Raw genomic sequence first — 24,542 nt, forward strand, 5'->3', positions numbered from 1 at the left:
CAGGGAATGATTGTGATGATTTGTATGAGGATTTGCAAATGTCAAGGTATATGTTTATGACTTTGTTAGGATGTTAGCATGAATTTGAATTGTTTGTTACTTTGATCAAGTTTATTTCATCCATTGTTCCTTAGTGATCCATGTATGATCATATCAAATGAATATGCTTGGATATATGTCTAACTTGATCAAGATGTTAGCACATGCCTGGTTTGAGTGAAACATTTCACCTATGAGCATAAATGCAAACTTTTTACCTGTGAGGTTGTGTGTTAAGAATATAGTTTAAACTTGATCATATTATTGTCTTGCAATTTATGAAAAATTACTTGTATATAGGAGTCTTATCACATTCATGTTTTGATCCTAGGAAGGATGTGAATATTTATCATGCATGTGCAATCTAATGAAATCATGCATATTTCAAAGTTTTATAAAAGATTGATTGATTAAAAATCTTGAAATTTTATAAATCTTTGAAATTGAACATGTATCAGTATTGATTTAGTTTTGAAAACTTTTGTTTAAGGACAAACAATTTCTAAGTTAAAGATAGGTTATAAGTGCCAAATTTCGATTATTTTACGTATTCATTTTACCTATCAGATAAATTTATTATTCAATGAACCTAAAAAATTGTTTTTTGTTTATAAATATGACCGGATGAAGTATGATGAAACTGTAACAATTATTTTGAAACGAAGAGAATAATGAATAAATAAAAACATTTACTTATATTTGCTGAAATAAATTAACAATTGTCCCAACATACATTAAAGAAGTTAGGGAACAAAATACATAGGATTAGGGAGCTTGAATGTACGGTTTCCGGAAGAGTTTCCTTGGAGATCACTCCATTGGTCCCCTACATTTCCCCATATTTTGTAACCTTCATCCTCTAATTGCTTCCTTATATTGGATTTATACATTACTGCACTTTGCCCTTTATATGCTGCTGTCCTGTAAATTAATTATATGATCCAAGACTAATTAATCAACTTTTTTAAAATGTGACAATTATAATCATACAATATACCAACAATGAAATAGTTCAAATGGTAAGAAGTATGTGCTCTTAAACAATTGATCAGAAGTTCGACCTCTAACTCTTAAATATGTCTCTTATAGAAATTAGTCATCATTAAACGGCGATGAAAACTTCATAAAGAAAATATTAATGACATGTATCCATGGGTCTTACCTCATAATGAGTCTTTCGTATGCAATGAATCCTTGATTGTGCAAATTGTCAACAGTAACTTGACCAAGTGATTCTTGATCTCTTCCAGTCAGGAGTATTACCTTAAATCCATTATCTATCAACTTGTTAAATAGCTTTAATACCGGAGGAATTGCTGTGCACCATCCTTTAACTGCCCATGCCCTAAACGCAGGTGGATCATATGGCTCACACCTATATGTATATATTTCAGATTTTACTATAGTTAAAAAAAGGATTTTTCTATCATGTGCAAATTTGCACATGATAAGAAATTTAAAGTAGTAACTTTGACTTGAAACTTATGCATTTATATTAAATATGTAAATTTTTAGTAATTAATTGTTAGTTTTCAATGAAAAGTTACTACTTTTACTTTCCTTAACATGTGCAATATTACACATGTTAGACAAACCCAAAAATTTCCTTAAAAAAATAGGGTTAAATAAGTTTTTGGTACTATAAATATACTATTTTTTTGTTTTTGGTCCTCTTAAAAATTTTCTTTAATTAATGGTTTCTAAATGCTTGACATCAACAAATTTGGTCCTCTTTGACGAAAAACATTCAAAGGTCCATGGTTGGACCTTTTTTGAAAGGGTGCATATTATGGTGTGTGCGTAGTAAGAACATAATGAGATTATGAAATGGAGAATTGTTTCAAAAGTTGTCTATAAATGATTATACAAATATTATTTTTCTTAGAAAATAGTTGGAAGTTTATATTTAAACAAATATTTATTAATACGAGCATAGATGGCCTATCCAAAGTCCGATCGAGCTAATCCGTTAGAAGCTCGGGCTTATATGATATAAATTAAAAAGCCCCTTAAAATTCGAGCTCATAATTTGATATCCAAATCCTATAATTTTTAGGTTATTTTAACATTTCTATCTAGTTTTTCTGATAAAGTTGACTTAAACTTTTGAGGTAAAAGTGAAAGTGTTAAAAAGTAAAGTGGAAAGGATTTTTTTTTTTGACAAGTAAAGTAAAGTGGAAAGGATAAAAATATGTTTAATGGATTTAATTGGTGGTATGTGTATAAATAATCCATCATCCAATTATGTCCCATCATTATGCCGCTTTTCCTAAGCTAATTTCGAAAATTATCTATGTGTGAGTCGTGGTTGGATAAATGCATAAAACGTTTTTGCACTTGAAAGCGTTCATTTCAATTAAATTCAAGTTTAATTTTTATTTTCATCATAAAATTAATTATCCTAACATTTGTCATCATTCTAAAAAAGAATACCCTCGAGGTCCGAAGAGAACAAATTATAATTAAATCATATATGTTTTCTTTTATAACTAAATCATATATGTATTGTTTATATAATAAACACACAAAATTCATTTTTGTGGTTTTTCTCCCTAATCTTGCAGGGGATTTTAGCTCCCTAATCTAAAATGTTTTTCATCTCAAAAATAAAATAAACATAATTAGATAATCATTAAGACAACATATACATACCCATAATTCTTGCTTTTGTAATAGTAGATGTTGGAGATGCAAGTGTCATCAACATCTAAAATCCAAGCATCCATGCCATCACCAACAAGGGATATACCATTGACATAATTCAAAGCTTGTTCCATTATCAACTCCAAATCCCTTTCATACTGCCCATGAATCAAGTAATCTTCAACATATTGTGAACATTTATTTGGAACTGTTCTCCATGGAAGCTCATTATTTGTCTCCACTGCCAATCTCCAACTCAAGCAAAAGCTTCCATCAATTGGGTCTTTTGTGCTTTGGTGGTGTGATCTTATAGACATCACCTTGCACAACAATGCCAAAAGGAAAAGTACCAGAAGTCCTTGTTTTGCCATCCTTTATGATTCTGAAAGGTATATGAGAAATAATATGTTGTTAGCTTCTTAATGGCTTTATATAAGTACATTTTGTTAATTAACTATTATTTTTTCTTCTAAAGTAAAATGATTGATATTGACATGATTTCATTTTTTTAAAACCAAAGTGTATAGAGTGATTGAAGGGTAGTGTATATGAAATAATTTTACTTATGACTAGACTAGATGGACTTGGATCTACAAGGTGCAATGTGGTGTTACATGAGTTGTAGAGACCGTTAGATTCATGGACGGATGCAGTATATATGGCTTAGTGTTGTTATAACTACACCAATTTGTTTCAATTCTTTTTAGATATGATATCTATAAAAATAACAATTGTTAGGATTACAAATGGACTTAAACCGATAAAACTAACCTAAATAAAACTAATAAAACCGTTATTTTGTGTGAAAACTGTTTCAAAAAAGGTAAATAAAAACCGTTATTTTATGCGAAAACTGTTTCAAAAAAGGTAAATAAAAAATTGAGGCCAACTCTTTCAAAAAAAGAAAAAGAAAAAAATTGAGGCCAACCAGTGGTCGGTCATATATAAAAGAGATCTTGTTTCATATTTTATATTGGGTTAATAAGTCTTTACCTCTGTAATAGAGGTCATTTTCTGTTTTTCCTCTGTAAAATTTTTATTTTGATTCACCCCTATAAAATATTTTTGTTTTGATTTACCCCCTAATAGGCCAAACAAAAACCAATTTTATTTTATTTTTCACGAAATTTTCGTTTTTGTTTGGCCTATTAGGAGGTAAATCAAAACAAAAATATTTTATAGGGGGTGAATCAAAATAAAAATTTTACAGAGGAGAAAACAAAAAATGACCTATATTACAGGGGTAAAGACCTATTAACCCTTTTATATTTTATGGGTGCTTCTAATAGTAGTCCCTCACTATTTTTAATAAAATAGTGCATTTTGTAAATAAAAAACAAATAGAGGTTGTATTTTACCAAAGAAAGTAAGGACCATATTATTAATTATATTTTTAAAGTGCCATATAGAAGCACCCGAATTTTATATAATGGTAGTAGCATTAGCATTGCTAGATAACTATTATTTTCATATCAATAAGGAAAAAAAAAAAAAAACTTTGTCCCCGTTACTCAAAAAGAAAAACTGTCCCCTAAAAAAAGGAAAATAAAATATTTTTTTGAAAAAAAAAGGAAAATAACTATGTATCCAATAATTCTTATATATTTCTAAATGGAAAATTTTAGTATTGTTCATATTTTATTGAAGGTGAGAATCAAACCTTCGACGTTCTTGTCATTTTAATTTAACTCTCTCATTTCATAAAGATAAAAAAAAATCAAAAGTAGCGCATATTTGATATGAGTTTCATAATGATACTAATTTAAAAAGAGTAATTAAGTGAGTTCCGCGTCGGTCTCACATATGTGCATCACTTATTTACATATTTTTTTTATAGTAGTGTCTAAAAAAACTCTCAATCGCTTCAACTCAACACTTATAAATATGTCTAGTAGCTAATAAGTTAGCACACACGACGTAAAGGAAAGAGAGTGTTTATACAGGCATTGGTGCCTACTACACCATTTGGAGTAGCTTGTAATGGAAACCATACGGGGATGCTATTAGAGGATTGCCTCAATAGACGAATTTATGCATACTCAAAATAGGAATTTATCCAAAAAAAAAGAGGAATGAGTATAAACTTGTATCATGAAAAACATATATTTTCACGCATGCATATATGCTCTTAATTAGGTGCAAGTATATTGAAGAGAAAAATAAAATAACCATAAGATTCAACAATTTGTCAACTATATATTAAGTGCAAGAGGATCATGGCAGACAAAATAGTTTGGCTTATTTGCATAGGGTGAAGACCTAAGATGATGGAAGAAGAAAAGGTTAACTCTATAAAATGAAATGCTACATAGGCAATTACTTATTTGGGGAAGCTCTAAGAAAATTGCGTCAACTCACCATTTATGACAATTATGTGGCTAGCTATTTATAAGAAAGTAGAGTGGGTAAATAGCAAAAAAAAATCCTTAAAGTCAACTAGGACGGTTTTTTGTAAGGATGTGAATATTGAATAATATATAATTCACATGGATGGTGAGTTTAAAATATAATTTGTAAGTGGGCAATAGATAGTGCAACCATTAGGTAGACTTGGCTACCCCCAAAACTTTATGTTATTCTCCAAAGTTATATGTGAAAGAAGGCGAGGTTTATAGATTGCAACATGCAATAAGATGGGGTTGCAGAAATTCATCTGGATGAGATTGTCTTTGATTTTGATGCTAAAGTAGTAGTAGATAGTTTTAATAATCTCTCTCGGGACTAGTCTTATTTTGGTTTTACGGTGAAGGATTATATCTTTAGTTTTTTTAAAAAAAAAAAAAAAAAAAAAAAGCTTAATTTCACTTTTGGACCCCTATCTTTTCAAACATTGCGGGTATGGCCCCTAACTAATTTAAATACAAAACAGTCCCCTATGTTTTGATTTTTTGGCAGTTTTGGACCCCCGGTCCATTAGTGAGGTGTCACGTGGCCCCCTAAATAATACACGTGGCACCTCACTAATGGACCGGGGGTCTAAAACTGCCAAAGAATCAAAACATATGGGGCTGTTTTGTATTTAAATTAGTTAGGGGTCATAACCGCAACTTTTGAAAAGATAGGGGTCCAAAAGTGCAATTAAGCCAAAAAAAAATTGTCAAAACTCAAGTGTTGAATTTTTTAGGGGATAAGTCATTGTTGTTATTCATAAGTTAGCTAGGGCGACTATATATATGGCTAATACTCAAGTTATAGAATTGATCTGAAGTTCTATTTCTACTTCTATTGATAATAATGAGTTAAAAGATCGTTTCTGTAAAAGAAAAAAAGTAAGGTAAAATATTATTCATTATTTGATAAGTTTATTCGTTTTATTTTGGCCGTTCAAATCTCTACCTAACAACAGAGAAAGTTTGTCAACAACAAAAATTATCAAGACAAATCTCAGAAACAAATTAGTATTCTAAAGTTTAGTTGAGCACGTGATATAATTGTTTTTTAATAGAGGCCTCAATATGTTGTATTCATAATATGTTCTATACATAATTAACTCTAAATTTTCACTCGTTTTAATATAATTAAATATAAAAATATCATTTCATTAAATGATTATATATCAAATACATATCCATCAAAACTCTAGGATAAAAATAAAAATTCTATGAAAACATTCGTATACAAACACATCCACGTAGGGTTGTAGAATGGGTGGGGTTGGCGTCAGAGGGCAAAACTACCAAGTAAGGTGGAGATCAATTCCTTAAATATGATAGGTGGATATATGATGTGTATCCATTTGAAATGGTGGCAAAAGCACTTTATGTTATAGTTAAATCAAAATTTCATATCAATCAAATGCTCATAACAGTATGATATCTCAATGCATCAATTTTTAACAATTCGGTTTTATGTTATGAAAAGACTAAAAATACATCAAAAGTTCGATATTCATGCCCCACCACAATGGAAAAGGTTCAACCGCCAAGGTTTGTTCTTGGGAAGGATTTTATGTTGAAATTGAAGTGGAAATAGCGTCACAGCCCACCTTAGTAATATATTGGGACATCACACTAAGGACTCTGCTAGCAAACTCTAGGACTAGAGAAAATGATATGGAGAATTTTGGAAAAATTGCACTTGCCACTTCTCATGTCTACATTCATCTACTTTGTAAAATATATATGTTGACTTTCCTTATGCTCACCTTAACTTCATTATTAGTATTTGATTTTGAGGGGATGTATCAAAAATAAAAATTGAGGGGGTGTGTGAGTGTGGAATGTCCTAACAAATAAGAGAAGTGGATATTTATTGAAGTGTCTTATAAATCATATTAAGCAGATGTCGCCTATATCTATGAATGTGTGTTTATTATAATTAATTTTGTCGCCTAAATTTTTTTAACGATGTAACTTGTTGTCCGTTTGTCTTTTACTCATGTGTAATTTTTATCAATAATTATTCTAAAAACATATACCGGTAGACGTTGCAACATATGGAGAAGTCTATTACAAATTGTTACATCCCGTTACTGATCATAACTAATGTAACAATTCCTTTCTGGGGGCTTTTACGGTGAAGTCAAAAAATTGACTTTTTTGAAAAAGTTATTTTGTTTAGTCAATAATATAATTGCCGTTATCATGTCAGCTAGTGTCATGTTGGTGGACCACTTTAAAACTAAGCTTTATCTTATTACAAAACAGTCTTCATACAAAATATAAGGGGAATTTCAATTTTAGTGCACAAATGAGAATCTATGTTTAATTTTGATTTAATCAGGGACACAATTGCAATAAGTAAAGATATAACGACACACCTTATGGGCAAATGTGCAATACACCATATAATGACGTGGCATTAATTAAATACACAAATATTCAATGATTGGTCATTTAACTTTACCAAAAAAGTCATTTTCATGACTTCACCATAAAATTTTCCTTTCTTTTATTGGTTAACGCTTGTATTCTTTGATATATATATATATATATATATATATATATATAGACACACACACGTAGCACATGCGATGTTTTGTTGGACTCGACAAGCTTAATGTGAGTATAAATTTAAATTTCAAAGTCCAAAAGAAATTTTGATTTTGCAGCGCAACGGTGACGATAAAATCGAACACCAATATTTAACATTCATAGTTTTCAAAATCAAAGTCACCTTGTTCAAGTGTGTGTGTAATTAGTCTCCTCATCCTCCTTCAGTTCAAAGCGAGTTTCCAAACCTAAATCAGATACCTCTGTTCATGCATCAATTTATTCAAAATGTCGTTGGTGTCGAAGGTGATGGTCATTGTGAATTACATGTTGATTTTACTTTATTCGTCTTGATTTTACATAAGAGTGAAACAATGATTGTCAATATTGTCTCTGCATGTTTCGAACAAATAATGGATTCAGACAGGTCAAACATACTCTAGCTCCTGCTAGAACGGGTCCATCACTTGAGGATAGATGGATGACTATAGAAGATATGAGTTTTCTTATTTGATAGAAATATAAGTATGTGGTATTTCTACTAAACAAAAAAGGACGCTCATAAACTCTCTTTTTTTTTTCCTTTATACGACGCACCTCCAAGTTACAAAGCATGATCACCAAATGTCGGCATGGTTGACATGGAGAATTCCCATCCTTCCTAAAACAAGATTTCAGACACTACCAACTACTGTCACACCACTATCAACACTCAACACACAAATCAGAAAGACTCCTAGACCTAGTCCTCAAGCACCCACCCAAACCAAGGATTACTCCATAAAGAAGTATTATATATGTTATCAATAATGTGCATAACCCCTTCCTTAAACCAACTATCTTCGCCACCTTCTATGCTCTTTCCAATCAAACATAAATTCTTCCACCACATTGATGTCATTCTTCCCCTCTCCTTATAAGATCCTCTTCAACCTCATATTTAGCAGCTAAAACATTAAACCACAACCCTCTCTGATCTACATACAACCTCAAACATCATTTTCTTAACAATGTCAAATTGAATTCCTTAAGCCTCTTCACTCTTAACCGAACAAACTTTATCCTAATGAATCCAATGTATTTTGCCCCATGCAATAAAAAAGATTTAAGAATGGATTCAATGAAAGAAATAATACATGTGGGAGTCTTGAAGAAGGGAAAAAAATAAATAAACCGGAAGCGACAACAAAACATGTTTAATGAGCACGAGTTGACCACCCATAGGTAGATTTTTCCTTTTCCCACCTAACAATTTTTACGAACATTTCAAATCAACGGATACATGAAAGATAAACCACTAAAATTCGCTCCAATAGAAAAGCCAAGATAAACAAAAGGAATGCGACCAATTTAACATTTCAACACAATAATCACTTCCACCAATCAAGAATCCGCGATATTGACACCAACCAGCAAATTCTTATGAAAATTCATTTTCCTATGCAAAAGTGATTCGTTATCATCTTTGTTATTTCTTTTAGCCCGCAAAAATTCACTTGCCAGACACCCCTACCCACCTTAAATTCCTCTGTAAGGTAGCCATTTATCAACATTGATGTCTAGCTGTGCTAACACATTCATAATCCACCGCCTCCACTTAGAAGGAAAACCCTTCTCCACCATAACAGTCTGAAGATATCACACAACACAATCACAGGTCTTCTCAAAATCCACTTTAAACAAGATAAGCTCCTTATTACTTTTCTTTGCATCGTCCACAATATGTCGTCCATTCAAAAGAAACAAAATAAATAATATGAAATTAAAAAGAATTTAATCTATATATACCACACATGTAACTTTTTTTTTTAACAAGGCAAAATGTGATATATTGAACTCCACGAAAAGCCACCTCCTCAGCGCAAGGTGTGTCGAGAAGAAGCAAAGAGTACAAATACACAAAACAATTAACCATCGCCCATTAAAGAATAGGGCATTGATAAAAAAGAAACAAAACAATACAATTAACCACCGCCCAAACAATCAAAAGGGTGTTGCCACCAACCAACAAACTCAAGAGAAACATTTTCAGCATTATGCTTCACCCACCACAAAGACAAATATTTAACCTTGTTAAGAAACTGATGCATAAACTTCTCCTTATGATTAAAAACCCCTATCATTTCACTCTTGCCAAATAACCCACACACAAGTAAACCAAATTAAGTGCGAAAAAGATCGATTTGCTTTCGAACCCTCTCTCAATATAGCATAATGATCAAAATGGTCCGAAATAGAGCAATGGTCTACCGAAGAGAACCCCAACCAACCACGAACCAAATACCAAAACGACTCAAATAAACTACAATGAAGAAATAAGTGATTAAACAACCCATCTCACCCCAACGTGCTACGCAAAAGTGATATTTTGTTGTTTTAACAATCTTAATCAATCATAATTATCAAATCACTAATAGTATTGATTTTTATAGTAATATACTCATTAAAACAAATCATGTATATTATTGACAACGTAATTTTTTAACATAAAAAAATGCATAAAAAATAAATTAATTGAAAATCAAATGTCAATTTTATGGCATGCGAATCAAATCAATGTTTTTATCTTCTTTTACTTTCATCCTTAAGAGATACGGGTTTCCCAATAAAGGATTTGCAAAGAGAATAATTGACCAGATCCATCAATAAAAAAGAAGTTACTCACCTTTACTCTTTCTCTCGGGACTTAGGATTAGGAGTATCTCTCAACTGAGAAAAATACAAAATACAGTATGATTCATACTCCGTATACTTTAGAAGATCCATGAATTTATTCATTTCAAAAGAATTTGTGGCACACAAATGAAAAGTTTACCCTTGAGCTAAAAAAATGAAGTGCTTCACCAATTTAACTTCAAAAATGAAAATTGAATAGATCGATTCATGTTATAGATACAAAGTATGCCTAAATCTCTATAAATTTATCAATATATACACAAGTTTTAATCAATTTTTTTGTTGAAATTAAATTAACCCACTGAAATTGACATCGGACAAAATCAAACATGAGACCTTGAGATGAAAACACTCTAAGATCTTAAGTCAACACCACCAAATCAACTCAAATGAGTTAATTTTAATCAATTATTATACAACGATAATGATAAAAATCACTAAAAGTTTCCATCATATTTGTTTCCTCTTCAAGCATACATCATTCTATTTATGAGGTATTTTCAGCATTTAGTTTTCAAACAATCCAAGACCTTTTTGTGTTTTAGAACATTAGTCCTTTGGTTAAGGGCACTCGTTTAAAATTTCTTTTGGCCTTTGTGTGGCTTGGATTTTGTTTCCTACTACGTCTATGTTCTAAGCTCAAATCCACATCAATGTATATAAGGATATTTTAAAAATTAATATTTTTTAGGTGTAAAAAACTAACATTATAACGTAGAATAGATGGATAATAATGAGATATAAGTCTATAGAAATTTTTAAAAAATGAAATAGATAAGTCGGTGTCTCAAAATATATTTAATTATTTTATTTAAGCAACAAATTAACTAAAAACAAAAGATTTCCTTAAAACAAAAAGAAACAAACAAAAAAAGGATAGTGTGACGAAACACGAGTAACGGAAAGAAGAAGTGGGTCTCCCAAAGTAAAATCGTGCGCGCATTCTTCAATCTCCACCCTCCATTTTCTCATTTTTCTTTTTCTCCCTTCTTCCTCTTCATTAAAATCAAATACCTCTTAAATGAAAAACACAAATATAAAATTCCCCTCTTCCTCTTCATTACAATCAAATAATTCTCAAGTGAAAAACACAAATACAAAATAGAAAACCAAAAAAAAATCAAGTGTTTTTCCAGACGAAGTGAAAAATATCATTTAAAATAAATTTCACATGCGTAATGTAGTAATATAGACCATCAACTATATGCACTGTCTGATGTTTTTGCATTGTGTGTATGTTATGTTGTGTAAAATGTGGTAAAAATACTGAACTTGTTTTTACATAAAATTAACTTAACTGATGGTAACGTATCGACGGTTTAAGGAATACTTAGACTATTTGATAAAAAATACTGAAATTGTTAAATAGATATCACGATTGGGGTTCGAATGCAATTTTTTTCTTTTAATCAAGTAGTCTAATAGTTAGAGTTCACACATTTTAAATGTGGAAGAGTGAGATGTCCGATGTTTGAACTCTAACCCTACATATATTATACATTGTTCTTACTAACCAAGCAAAGCTCATGAGACCAAATGCAACTCTTTTATTTTATTATTTACATGTACACATTTTCAATAATTATTGTATTTTCCATCATCTATTAAAAAAGTTATAGAAAATATTGACTAAAATATTATTGATACATGAAATAGACACATAGCAGAATGAGAGAGCACACACATCTCCAGCCACGAAACGGAGTGATGTAGCAAAACCGATCTCTATATATATAACGGTTACTTTTCTTCCTTTTTTCCTCTTCTTCTATTCTTATAAAGAACAAACAAAAACCATTATAATAAAAATTAAATTATTTCTCATCATCATTGACTTGAGAAGAAACACTTGCTCTTAGTTACTTTGCTATTGCTGCTTCTGAATTCATGGATTCTAACAACAAACACAAGTATATCCTTCTCACTCTCTCACTCATTTTTCTTTTTCTTTTTTTTATTTTGAATTTTTTTGATGTAATTTTTGTGTTTGATTGATTTTCCAAATGCAGTTTTTATGTGTTTTAACTTCTGGGTTTGATTTTGTTTGACAAATAATTAATGGGTTTTCCTTCATTTTCTGGATTTAATGTTGTTTTGTTTTTAGGGTCTTGATTCTTAATGTTGTTTTGTGCATTTAATCAAATGTCGGAAAATTGTTGTAGTTGATTCGGTAGTTTTGATTTGTTATAGAAATGTTTGATTTTGTTGTTGTTCATTTATGCCCCTTTTTACCCTTTTGTTCTTTTCTCTTTTTCCTTTTCCTTTTATCCCATTTTTGCTGTAATTTCTAATGTAGAATCTGATTTTTCAGTTTCATGCTTCATGTTGTTGATTTTTGTTTTTGTATATGATGTTGATTTGATTGTGATGTTACAATGTTGTTTGAGTACTTTAGTTTGTGTTGCGACCTGTTGTGGATCTTCTAAATAGGTTGTTAGTAATGTGATTCTCGTGTTTTAAAATGCTGCATCACAACTATGCTTTGTAGCACCGAGACTTGTCAAAGATGTGTCTGGTGTCCGACACGGCACCTCCACAATTATTCAATTATGTCATTTTCTCAAATTATTATCGGCATTGACGTGTCAGTGTCGTGTTTGTGTTTGTGCATCGTTGCAACTATGCCATTTGCTTGTATGTTGATGTTCTATGATATGGTTTCTAGGGAGCCATGGAATTGGCATGGAGAGGATTATGGTGTTCAGAAGACTTCAAACTTTGGTAAGTCCTTCGCGTGACTTTAAGTTCATTGTTCTATTATACCTAAAGTAGTTTTTGAGAAAATTTGTTGTTAGTAACAGAAATTTCGGAGGAGATGTGGACTGACGTGCCTCAAAATGGAGAGGATCTTTCCTACATGTTTGATGGTGAAACTGAAACAACTCCAGTTAAAGCGTGCGGTGATTTGGCATATAATGTCAGCAATGGGGGTAAGATAAGTCAGTTCTTAGGGATACAGTTTTTGTTCACATTGTATTTCAATATATGCAACTTAATAAATTGAATCCTTTTCCTTTTTAGTCCTGTTAAATAGCGGCGTGATAAGTAGCCGAATTTGAACAAATCACTATTGTTCTACGATAAGTAGTTACTACAAAATGTTGTCAAATAGCGGTGCTATAGCACTGTTGTGTAGCGAAAATTGAACAAATTGCTATTTTCCGCGAACTGTGATAGACAACACTGTTCCTTTTTATTTTATTTTTTATTTTATTATGATTATTATTATTATTATTATTATTATCATCATCATTATTAATTAACCTCTTCTAATGCAAAAATGGTGGATTTCAGATTCATATTATGTAGCAAAGGAACTAGAGGAAGGTAGGGACACTTCCCAAGCAAAGAGGCGGCGGATGCTACAGTTCGACGACGTAGATATGGACCAATCTCTTTGCAACATGGAGATGTCGTCAACATGCTTTAAAAATGTCAGTGTTTATTATTTTTTCAGGATTATCTTTTCAAACATATAGCATGTTTGGTGGTTATTACAAAATCAAGAAGACTTAATAAGTGCATATTTCTTCTTAATGGTGCTAAACTGCAATTATGTGAATATATTGCCTTGAGTAAATGACCATAAATGTAGATATTATGTTTTTGATTAGGAAGAGAAATGCATAATGTCTTTCAATGTATAAATAGTGTTTTCAAATCTCCGCAATGGCGTTATGACGTGGCAGATTCTGTGCCAGCTGCCATAGGCCACAACGTCTGTCCTATCCTTTGTCGCCCGCAATCGAAATGGATTTCTTGCCTTTTTCTGTGAAAGGCACGGTGCCTGTAGGCAGGTTGAGGAAAGACAAGGATGAGAATACACAGGGAGATAAGGATGAGAGAGAATGCATCGAAGAGAGAGATAGAGATAAAGACAGTTGACTTTCCAGCAAAAATGGTTGGGATCATTCCCCTGTAGTAATGTCAGTTTCCACCAATATATGGGGATCCTAGTGACCTGTTTGGAACCCCGCAGAAAGAGATCTTTTCCTTATGAAGATGGGGAAAAAATCCCGCACTGCGGGGATGGCGATCACACACCCCCCCTCACCCGATAAAATTACAATAAAATCCTTATAAACAAATGTGTTTGTTATATTATAAATATATTTTAGTAGTTTTAAATATGTACTATTGTTCCCTAAAAAAAATGTACTATTGTTGTTAAGTTAAAACATTGTCGAGTAATCCAAATTTTTTGTAAAACCCCTTTTAACATACATTTAAATTAATGATTATTTTAGTTATCTACAGGGACAAGGATGAGGGAGAAAAACTCCACTAGGTTGGGAATTGGGAGTGAGAGAGTACTCCCCAACCCCCGCTTTGCCCTGCTGGCATCCCTATTCTTCAAGCCACCATGCCACATAGCCATGATTATATGCTGATTTTTGGCTAACTATTATAATATGCCGTCCACAGTTGATAATATTATAATATCGGTCACAGCTCATAAGTTAACATTGCTATCTGTGTTCTTTGTCTTGTCTTTTCTGATGTTAGACTTGATATCCATTGTTAGACTGATCACTGATGATGATTTTGCTTTTTACCACCTTTTATTGATTCAACTCAGAAGTGAGGCTTTTTCATTAATCCATTACAACATGATGGCGTGATATAGAACACTGTTTACTTCAGACATTTGGCATGACGGATACTCCTAGGTTGTTTTGTCGAAATCTTGTTATCTTCTAAATAAACATAATTTATTAATGATATTGCAGCAGTATTACTTCTTTTCTTGAGTCTTTTTTGTGGTCATGACTTTGCATGTCCCTCAACAGCGGGAAGTCTCTGTCTTTAGTTCGATCAACAAAATTGGTCCTTCTCTTGTGTTGAAGTCATAATTAAGACAATAGTTTATCTATAAAGTTGTTAATATAGTACCGGTATTACTTATTTTCCTGAGTCCTTTTTGTGGTCATAAGTTTGCGTGTCCCCTCAACAGCGGGAAGTCTCTGTCTTTGGTTCGACCTACAAAGTTGGTTCTTCTCTTATGTCGAAGTCATAATTAAGACAAAAAAAAATTCTATGAAGTTGTGGATTTGTCTTGATTTATAACTGTTATGTATATAGGGGAAGGACGACTCAATTAAGGAAATTTTTCCGGAAGTGTCACAATGGATGTCTGGGGCACCAGGTTTGCCTTTTTTTTTCTTTTTTTGGTTTCCTTTGGAGATTGATTCCCTAATTAACTCGGATATTTATTTCTGATCCTTTCCAAATTGTTACATAGAATATACATTGGAAAATGTTCCTGACCTTGAAGCAACTGAAGAGTGGCTTGCTGAATACTTAAATGATACTGAGATGCAATTCAGTCCTGATGATTTGTATGCTTCTCTCCACCGCTGAATTTTTTCTTTATAGTTGGTTACAGAGTAATCTGACATTTTTGTTATTTGAATCAGGAATTTTTCAGGAGCAGATGATGTCCATATTGATGTTGCAGGTATATGACATTGTTTTCTACAAACTTGTCTACCAATATTGCCATTCTTGACTGTGTTTCCTCTGTGGATTGAATCTTATTCAAAAAAGTTTCTTTTTCCTGCAGAGTTATGCAACATCACGCCATCACATCAACAAAACGTGGTTCCGCAGCCTGTTACTCGAACCCCTAAAAATATTGTCTTCAAAGGTTTGTCATTGTCTTTAATAAGTCCCTCTTCAGTTTTAGTTCTACCAAGTAACCACTTTTCAGATTTATTTCTACCAAGTAACCATGCAATTTATGTTGCTGCAATGCTATCACAAGATGTGAGAAGCAAGACTATCAATAGCTTACGGTATTATCGTGTCATATCTGAAAGCAATCGATAAGAATCGTCGTGCATATTTTATCTTGGAAAAGAATCCCCATCATGGATCTTGATTCATTATGATGAAATCTCAATATATTATGATAAATCGCAATTTCTCCCTGAACATTATGTAGTTGGCCACTTTTTTTATCAACTTCGTATAGCTACTCACTATTTTTTTTATTTTTTTATATTAACTTGTCCCTGAATCAGCTTATGTTTATGCGCTTGTTTTTTTCTCTTTCATAAAGCGCCATATTTTTATTGATCATGTATCTTATGATTCATAATAAGACTCGATTTACGATTCTCAAATTACCTCTTCTGATTTCCAATTTCAAGCAACAAGTTCCTCTTACTTGGAATTCATAACTTTTTTACGAAAGTTGTTGACATGAAAGCAAATTCAGACTTCTTTTTTCATGTATAGGTAGGAAATCTTTTATAAGGACACCCACAAAGTTGGCTTCTACCGTTGCCTATCCATTTACCTTCATTAAACCAAGTGGTGCCCAGGGAGACATAACTCTGAAGGAAATCAATCAGCGCATTCGAACTCCTTCAAAATCAGCACAAAGCAGTGACGATTCGTCTGCTTACCCTAAATCAGCCTTCTCAGGAAAGCCTGTGGTTGGTAAAACAAAAATCCGCACTGAAGGGGGAAAAGGCAGCATCACAATTATGAGAACTAAAGGCTAAGGGCATGTTTTGAATCATGGTGATTTTGACAAATCACAATGCCAGATTCACCAGGATTCCAAACATGCACTATTTTAGTGAGTTGTTGTCTGGTACGAAGTACTAACTTTTGTCTCACAAAGTCACCTTTTAATATGTTGGTTACTTCATTTTGTGAAGATGCTGATACTGGAACTTTTATTATTTACGTATTTCCATCCGTAAATTACACCACCTTAGTGTTTGTTTCCTAGTTGGGTCTAGATATTATTTTAGCTGTTCTTTTGGGGGCACATGATTTTGTCAAGTCTGTGATGAGAATCTTAATATTTATATTAAGCTCTTTAGTCCTCACAAACACCCCATGGCTCTATAGTCTATATGACAATTTTACTAAGCTTGGACTTAGCTTTTGTAATTGAAACTTACAAATCAATTTGGCTCTATTGCATGTTTTGCAACCATAAATTTCTGAAAGAGTTGTATGCATATCTGTGTTATTATATTCTTCTTTTGTATATTTTGTTGCTTGAAACGTAAATAAAAAAATGTAATGTTGAATGTAGGAGTAAAATGGATGGAAGAGCTCAAGATTTTTTTATTTTTTTTCTTGTTATGGTGTCATGACATACAATCAATGAGGGCATAACCTTATTTGGTGGTAATAAGGGCATAACCTTATTGGTAGATATCAGTTTTTGGATTCAATTTAACTTTAAAGTTGATCCATTTTTTGAACTGAACTAAATTTATGTGTGAAGTGTTTAGTTCCCTTAGAAAAGAAAAAATAGGTCTTGAATTTTTTTAACTTTCAATAACTGATTATTTTTTTATTCAATTGGATGTGTGTTTGGTTTTGCGTCAAATGTACAATGCAAGTTTCAATTTTGCGAGTGTTTTTCAACACCATATCCAAATGCCAACATCTAAACGAATTTCAATGCTTGTGACTGTATATTCATCAAGTCATTTGTTGCATACACCAATATTACGTTGGTTCAAGTGGAACTTAATCCAGATTAAGTAAGGTCTGTCGAGTATTAGTGATGAAAAAATGTTGTTGGGACGGGAGGTTACATAAAAGATGGCTAATCAAGTTACTAGTTACTGGTAATTGGTAAAGTAGGTGGTTGCTTTGAACTAATAACGTTAGTTACAGAACAATGTCATGTCATATATTACGTATTCAAGTGAAATTTACAACATAGATAAACTATAGATGTATTATGTTTATTAGTTATTAAGTTGATTACAATTTAGCAGCCACAACAATCAGGGCAAACCAAGAAGTTTTCTTCCCAAATTAGTAAATAGAAAATAAATTTGTTTATTGACAAAACTAAGTAAACTATGATCAAATAATAGTATATTTTTTTCTTTCTTGACAATGATAATTGCAGTATTGATCCCATTACATATTATTTACCTGCCTGTGACATCACTCAAAGTTACATTGTTGTTTGAGTTAGATTGATGCCTCTTTTGAGAAGATTCTGTAGTACTCTTTGAATTTTGCTTGTGAACAAATGCAACTTTACCTGGAGGTGGAAGATGCCTTATCTCATTTATGAGCATCAAAACTACGGTTGATATACTTGGTCTTTCTTTTGGAAGTTCTTGCACACAAAGAAGTCCTATGTGTATGCACCTTAACATGCTGCTCTCAAAACATGCATCCCATACCTCTGGATCTATTAGAGATATAATGTTTTCTTCTAACCATAGCTTCCATGCCTTGTAAAAAATAAAAAAAATTAATAATAAAGTTATTACTAATCATATTGAGATTATCTTTATTATTGGTTAAAATTTATGTAAGTCCTTTGATTTTGACTCACATAAAAAATGTGACCCACATAGAATAGTGGAATACACAAATTTTAAACAACAATAAGTGTTAGAGACTGTGTTGCTAACAAATAAAGACATTGCGTATATAAACTTACAAAGCCTACAAGGCTAAGTGAATCCTCGCTGTGATAAAAGCTCGTATTTCTTCGCCCACTGACAATCTCTAGCAATAAAACCCCAAAGCTATATACATCTGATTTCTCAGAGAAAAGCCCCTCCATTGCATATTCTGGCGGCATATAACCACTGCATTTAAAGCATATATGTTATAATAACAGGAGTAATGATTAAACAATTCATTTGTAGCATTAATAATCCCAACAATATAATGTTCAATGAGATAGGATTACTTACTAAGTTCCGACAACCCTTTTCGTGTTAGCTTCATCATCTTCTCCACCTTTAACAATTCTAGCTAACCCAAAGTCTGATATCTTTGGAATCATGTCTCCATCAAGTAAGACATTGCTTGCTTTTAAATCTCTATGTATAATCTTAAGTCTTGAGTCTCTATGAAGATACATTATACCTCGAGCTATTCCTTCAACTATGTTCGACCGCTTTCTCCAATCTAAATTTTTCTTTTGTAACGGATCTTAAAAAACATAAACAATACATTAATGTGATGACAAATTGGGTGCTTTTAAGAACATTAAAAAGGATGAAAGATACTAACAAGATGTTTGGATATACAACATAATTTCATTAATTATTTTAGGCTAAAAGTAATCAAGCAAACAATTTAATTTGAGGTTAAAATACAAATAAGGGAAAAGAACTAACCAAAGATAAAGACATCCAAACTCTTATTTGGCATGAACTCATAAACCAACATTTGCTCCCCCCTTTCTACACAACAACCAAGAAGTCTTACAAGATTACGATGTTGAAGTTTAGAAATCACTACTACTTCGTTCATAAATTCTTCTATTCCTTGTCCAGATGCTTTTGAGAGTCTTTTCACAGCAATTTCTTGGCCATCTTCCAATATTCCCTAGATAGTGTGAAAAATATTTGATATTATAGATATGATATCTATTAGAAAAAAATGGCATATAAAACCTCAAACAAAATCACCTTGTATACAGGGCCAAAACCTCCTTTTCCAAGCATATTACCATAGTCAAAACTGTTTGTAGCAGTTTCAAGCTTTTCAAAGTCATACAGTGGTAGCTCATCCAATTTCATTTGTTTATGTTCTCTACTAGTCATGTTTCGAGATTGTCTTCCTGAATGGATTTTTCAATTGTTAAGAAGGATATATATTGTCAACATGAAAGAAATTCCAAATTTACAAATATTTAGTTTGTAAAGGAGGTTCTCCTAAAAAAAAGTAAAAATAAAGGAGGTTGTAACACCCAAAGTTCATCTTGAGTTCTTAGAATTTTAGTGAATTTGTATATTGACTCTTGGAAGTCTTGGAATTGGTGATTAAAAGGTTAAAAAGTTGTGAACTTGCATACATAAGTTTTCGTGATTTAATGCGTGCGGGCACGGAAGAGATCCACGCGTTTTTGTGTTTGCATCTTATGCGCGACATGAGGAGTGTACGTGAAGGTAGGGTTTTTGGGGTATACACTAGAGTCTAGAGGGGTTTTAACAGATTCAGGATTCTCTCAAATTTTTCTTCATGAAATTTTGTCCCATGCACAAACCCTAATTTTCATTACATCTTTTTATCTCATGAAAATCCACCAAGAAGTCATTGATCCAGCGATTTGACTGTTGTTGTGCCTCAAGGTAAGATTCTTTCTTTAGTTCAAGTTTCCTTTAATTTCAACTAGTATTCCCATTCTATTTAGTTTTTTTTACATTTTGCTTAAAGATTCTACCTTATGTTGTATCAAAAATGGGATTAGGAGACCAAGTTATTTATCTAAGTTTGTGCAATTGTTCTCTCTTCCTTAGGTAAGGGTTAAATCGTTTGTTCTTGAGATTTAATTTTTGTGTTGTTCTTGTATTTAAAATGGTGAATATTTGTTATCCTATGAGTGTTGTAAGTTGTCTAGCAATGGAGTCACCTTGAGTTAGTCCAAGCATTTCAATACTCAAGTTAACTAAGGTAATGATTGAGTTAACTAGATCTTAAATCATAGGTCCTGTGTATGTAAGACGAACAAGAATGTCTCATTTCTCTATTTTGTTTGGGGAAAAGCTACGAAGCACGGACACTCTTTGGATTAGACGTGTTCCGGTGTCCAACACGTGTCGTGTTTGACATTGACACAACACCGACACATATAATTACAATGAATTATATAATTTTATCTAATTATTAATGATGTCGACGTATCGATGTCGGTATTTATCAGTGTGTGTCGTGTCCGGTGTTCGTGTCCGTGTTTTATGAGGCAAAGCCAATTGCCTAGGGGGAGATTTAAATTTGTCATGGTAAACTAATTATTAAGCTTAGCTTTATATTACTCATGTACAAAGTTAAAATATTACCTGCAACCTTTCGTGGTAATTGTAACTATGATAGTATAATAAAATAGTTGTTATTAAAAACCTATTTTTCACAATAGAGTAGGTATAAATGAATGAGTATTGTCCTTAACTCGATTTTCACTGACCTATGTTCCATTAAAGGCAATGAAAGGCCAAATAATTTCCGATTTTCTAGCTATCTCTTCTAACACATTCTCCTTTTTATAATTCATGTAAGATCAAATTGGAGAGATAGTTCATTTTTTGAAAATTTTATTTTCTCCCTTTTCTATTGTGATCAAACCAATGCATACAAGAATTTTTACTATCTCTTCTAACACATGCCACGTACCTTTATGCCTAGCAGAACATTTCCTCCATAAAAGATAAGCACATATAACCAAGATAAGTGCTCCTATCACCCCAGCAATTACAATGATTAAAAAACTCTTGTTGTGTCCTTTTTCCTTTTTAACAGCAACTGTAGCAACTGTATAAGATACAAATTATTAGAATAAATAAAAGCTTAAACAAATTAATACATTATAGATTTTCGTAATTGAAACAAAAAGAATGTTTGTCAATGAGGTGTCAACTTGATGGTAAAAGTCTAATGCGCAACTTAAAGTGACGGTGTTCAAATGTATGAAACAATTGTAAAATAGTTACTAGTCTCGCTGTTTGTAATAAAAATAAACAAAAGGCTCTTTAAAAGAAAGAGAGAAAAGCTGATACCAAGTTCTGCGCCCGGCACTCGAATGAAGAGATCAACTCCACCATAAGGAAATTTCTGCAAATCAATTAACTCTCCAGTCCAATACATACAAAATATAGAAGGATCATATGCATATGCCAAACAAGAACAATTTGCCAAACAATCTTCTCCACACTTATCTATATCAACATTTAATCTCTCAGCAAAATCAGGAACTTTCATATTATGATACACCTTAAATCCATCTTGCTTAACTACAGTTGATCCATTCTTCACCATCTCACACTTCAAGTTCAATCCCTCTTTCCTCACACAACCATTAGTCCAATTTCCTAAACTCCATTCCACAGAATTCTTTGCCTCAAACCCATCAAAACAACTACAAATTGGCACAACAGAATTATCACAGTTACCAAATGGCCCACATTTTCCATAAAAATCACACTCATTTTGATCAACCTCAAATCTAAGAAGTTCCTTTTTATTCATATACTCAACCAACTTAAGTGTTCCATGTGGTGTCAATGACAGAATTCCAAACATAGTTTTGTCGGCGAAATTGTAAGTAATATAAGTAGTTCCATCATTGTCTTGAACAAAATGCCAACCGTGTAAATACTTGGTTAACATACTCGGTGTTCCGAGAAAAACCAATCCATTCCATGGACCAGTTCTCCAATGAATTTTCTTATCATACCAAATGAAAACTTCTGGTGCATCCAATCTTTCAAGACTAGCTGAATAATGTCCTGAAGAAGGATCATTATCACTTTTTCTTGATACAAAGGATATTTTCTTACCTGTTACTTGGTTAGCTGCAATTCTCATTGTTGGAACAGCTGCATCTGCAGGGTGTGTGAAACTATCCCAGATTGTTGCTCCAGAACTGATATCTCTCAAAATCAAGTTTCCTGAATCAGCAAGTTGAGCTGTTGAATTTGTTGAAGATGAAATGTTTGTTGACCATATAATAACACCATTTGGTTTGTTCAATATTACAAGATTTCCATTTTTGTGAATTGTGACTATTCCATTTGAATCTTTGAGTGGTTGATCTCTGTTTGCAATCCATATATTGTTGGTCTCATTGATGTACCAAATTCCTAGGTAACGGTTGGTTGAATTTAATGGGCTGAAAAATCCTAGCTTGAAGTTTGTGTTGTTTGAGGTTATTGTTTCATTGTCTTTGAGAGATTTGGATGGTGTAATGGTGTCATTGATTGCACTATAACATGAATAAAAGGTGCAAAATATGAGGACTGTAATGAATAAGTCATTTGTATTATGACGTAGAAAAGCCATTAATGTGTAACAAAATTGTTTAGACAATGATGATTTTTTGAGGAATACTAGAACTTAGTTTGGTTTGATGAGTTTGTAATTTGTAACATATTCCTATTCAAACTATCATGATTCATGTGGATTGTGGAAGATGTTTTGTATAGCTTCTGGATATCTATTTTTGCATAAATAAAAACAAAAGAACCAATTAAGAAGTCAATTCGTGACAATTACAAGGATTGTTGCTAGGGGTGTTGGGGGATCGATTTGGTTAATTTTTTTTTTTTAATTTTTTGATGAGAAGATTTGGGGTGATTTTTTGGTAAAAGTTTATTTGATTCAAAGATTAAAAGCTAACATGCTGTTTGGTTTGGTTTAGTTTTTTTTTTGGTAACCCGGTCTTAGCAATTCAAAGTTTAGACGGGAGTTAGTAAAAAATTGTTCTTATTATGAATTAAACTCAACTTTTCTTGAACGACTAGTATCATGAGGAGCTCAATAACCACTAAAGTCAAATGAACAATTATATAATTTAGTTTAGTTTAGTATTTTTTTGGTGTAAATCGGGTATCCTCCGCGCGCAACTGCGGAGACTAATCCCTCGAGCATTGTGGGACCCAAATGGGCGGCAGGCTCTCCCTAAGAGTTTTAACAGTGCTGCATGCCCAAGGCTTGATTCGAACCCAGGACATTGGTTAAGCTAGAAGAGACCCGTTCCATCTCATCTAAGTGCTCTTGGGTTAGTTTAATATGATTTAACAGTTTATTAAAAAAATCAGATCTAATTAAATATAAAAAAATCGGATCTAATTAAATTTGTTTCAATAGAAAAATATTAGTAGTTACACTACCAAAAAAGAATAAAAAATATTAGTAGTTGGTTTTTTACCGTCGACAAAAATAACATTAGTAGTTAATTTTTGTTAAGGTGAAGAGGAAAATATTAGTAGCCGAATTGAACATTCTTGTCAAAAAAGAAAGAAAGGATTTGAACCTTTGGTCTCCCAAACCAAACATTAGACTACTCTCATCAAGAAAAATGTTAGTTATTAATTTTAAATTAAATGTATAAAAATTTAGGTTAAGGAATGATGCTCCAATTTAAGGTACGAAAATCCTTCAGGGTTTAAGTTTAAGTTCTATCATTTTACCATTAGATTAAGCGTTTAAAGTTAGATGATTCATTTTTGATTAACACATATAACTTAATTGTATATATTACGCCGAATAATATATTATAGGTTAAAAATAACATCAACATATGTACTAGCAATGTATTAAAATATAAATTATTAGTATATATTAAATTTATAAATATTGGTGTGTTTGGTTTAATGATTGTTGTTTTTATAAAAATCTAAAAGCTGATGGGATTAGTTTTAATAAAAGAAAAATAACGAAAATAATTTTAAAAAATGGATCTTGTTGAGATTTCGAATTCTGTAAATCAACATGTAATTTTCTTTTGAATTGATTTGTATGCAAACACCC

The 24,542-nt window shown here is 32.0% G+C and overlaps 3 protein-coding genes across 4 annotated transcripts; 1 reads left to right on the forward strand and 2 right to left on the reverse strand.

The window, feature by feature from the left end:
- Window positions 1-715: 715 nt before the first annotated feature.
- LOC25500346 (acid phosphatase 1) lies at window positions 716-5,041 on the reverse strand. The gene is made up of 4 exons (XM_013588723.3): window positions 5,003-5,041; window positions 2,692-3,064; window positions 1,202-1,414; window positions 716-960 (listed from the first exon to the last, which is right to left on the reverse strand). The coding sequence occupies exons 2-4, from the start codon at window positions 3,051-3,053 to the stop codon at window positions 783-785; spliced, it is 753 nt and encodes a 250-aa protein (XP_013444177.1). The 5' UTR covers window positions 3,054-3,064; window positions 5,003-5,041; the 3' UTR covers window positions 716-782.
- Window positions 5,042-11,948: 6,907 nt separating this feature from the next.
- On the forward strand, window positions 11,949-17,266 carry LOC25500347 (protein XRI1). The gene is made up of 9 exons (XM_013588724.3): window positions 11,949-12,199; window positions 12,955-13,010; window positions 13,091-13,219; window positions 13,584-13,723; window positions 15,372-15,435; window positions 15,532-15,628; window positions 15,707-15,747; window positions 15,853-15,936; window positions 16,530-17,266. The coding sequence occupies exons 1-9, from the start codon at window positions 12,177-12,179 to the stop codon at window positions 16,796-16,798; spliced, it is 903 nt and encodes a 300-aa protein (XP_013444178.2). The 5' UTR covers window positions 11,949-12,176; the 3' UTR covers window positions 16,799-17,266.
- Window positions 17,267-17,986: 720 nt separating this feature from the next.
- On the reverse strand, window positions 17,987-23,313 carry LOC11434029 (G-type lectin S-receptor-like serine/threonine-protein kinase At1g11330). Of its 2 annotated transcripts, none has more exons than XM_039828412.1 (7): window positions 21,791-23,313; window positions 21,408-21,536; window positions 19,706-19,857; window positions 19,412-19,622; window positions 18,983-19,223; window positions 18,724-18,874; window positions 17,987-18,511 (listed from the first exon to the last, which is right to left on the reverse strand). In XM_039828412.1, the coding sequence occupies exons 1-7, from the start codon at window positions 23,070-23,072 to the stop codon at window positions 18,200-18,202; spliced, it is 2,478 nt and encodes an 825-aa protein (XP_039684346.1). In that variant the 5' UTR covers window positions 23,073-23,313; the 3' UTR covers window positions 17,987-18,199. The 2 variants fall into 2 exon arrangements, with proteins under 2 accessions (XP_039684346.1, XP_003626966.2); XM_003626918.4 differs by having other exon boundaries at window positions 21,408-21,545; window positions 21,791-23,310.
- Between the last annotated feature and the right edge of the window lie 1,229 nt (window positions 23,314-24,542).

The sequence above is a fragment of the Medicago truncatula genome, chromosome 8 (assembly GCF_003473485.1).
Source record: "Medicago truncatula cultivar Jemalong A17 chromosome 8, MtrunA17r5.0-ANR, whole genome shotgun sequence".
Classification (NCBI taxonomy): Eukaryota; Viridiplantae; Streptophyta; class Magnoliopsida; order Fabales; family Fabaceae; genus Medicago; species Medicago truncatula.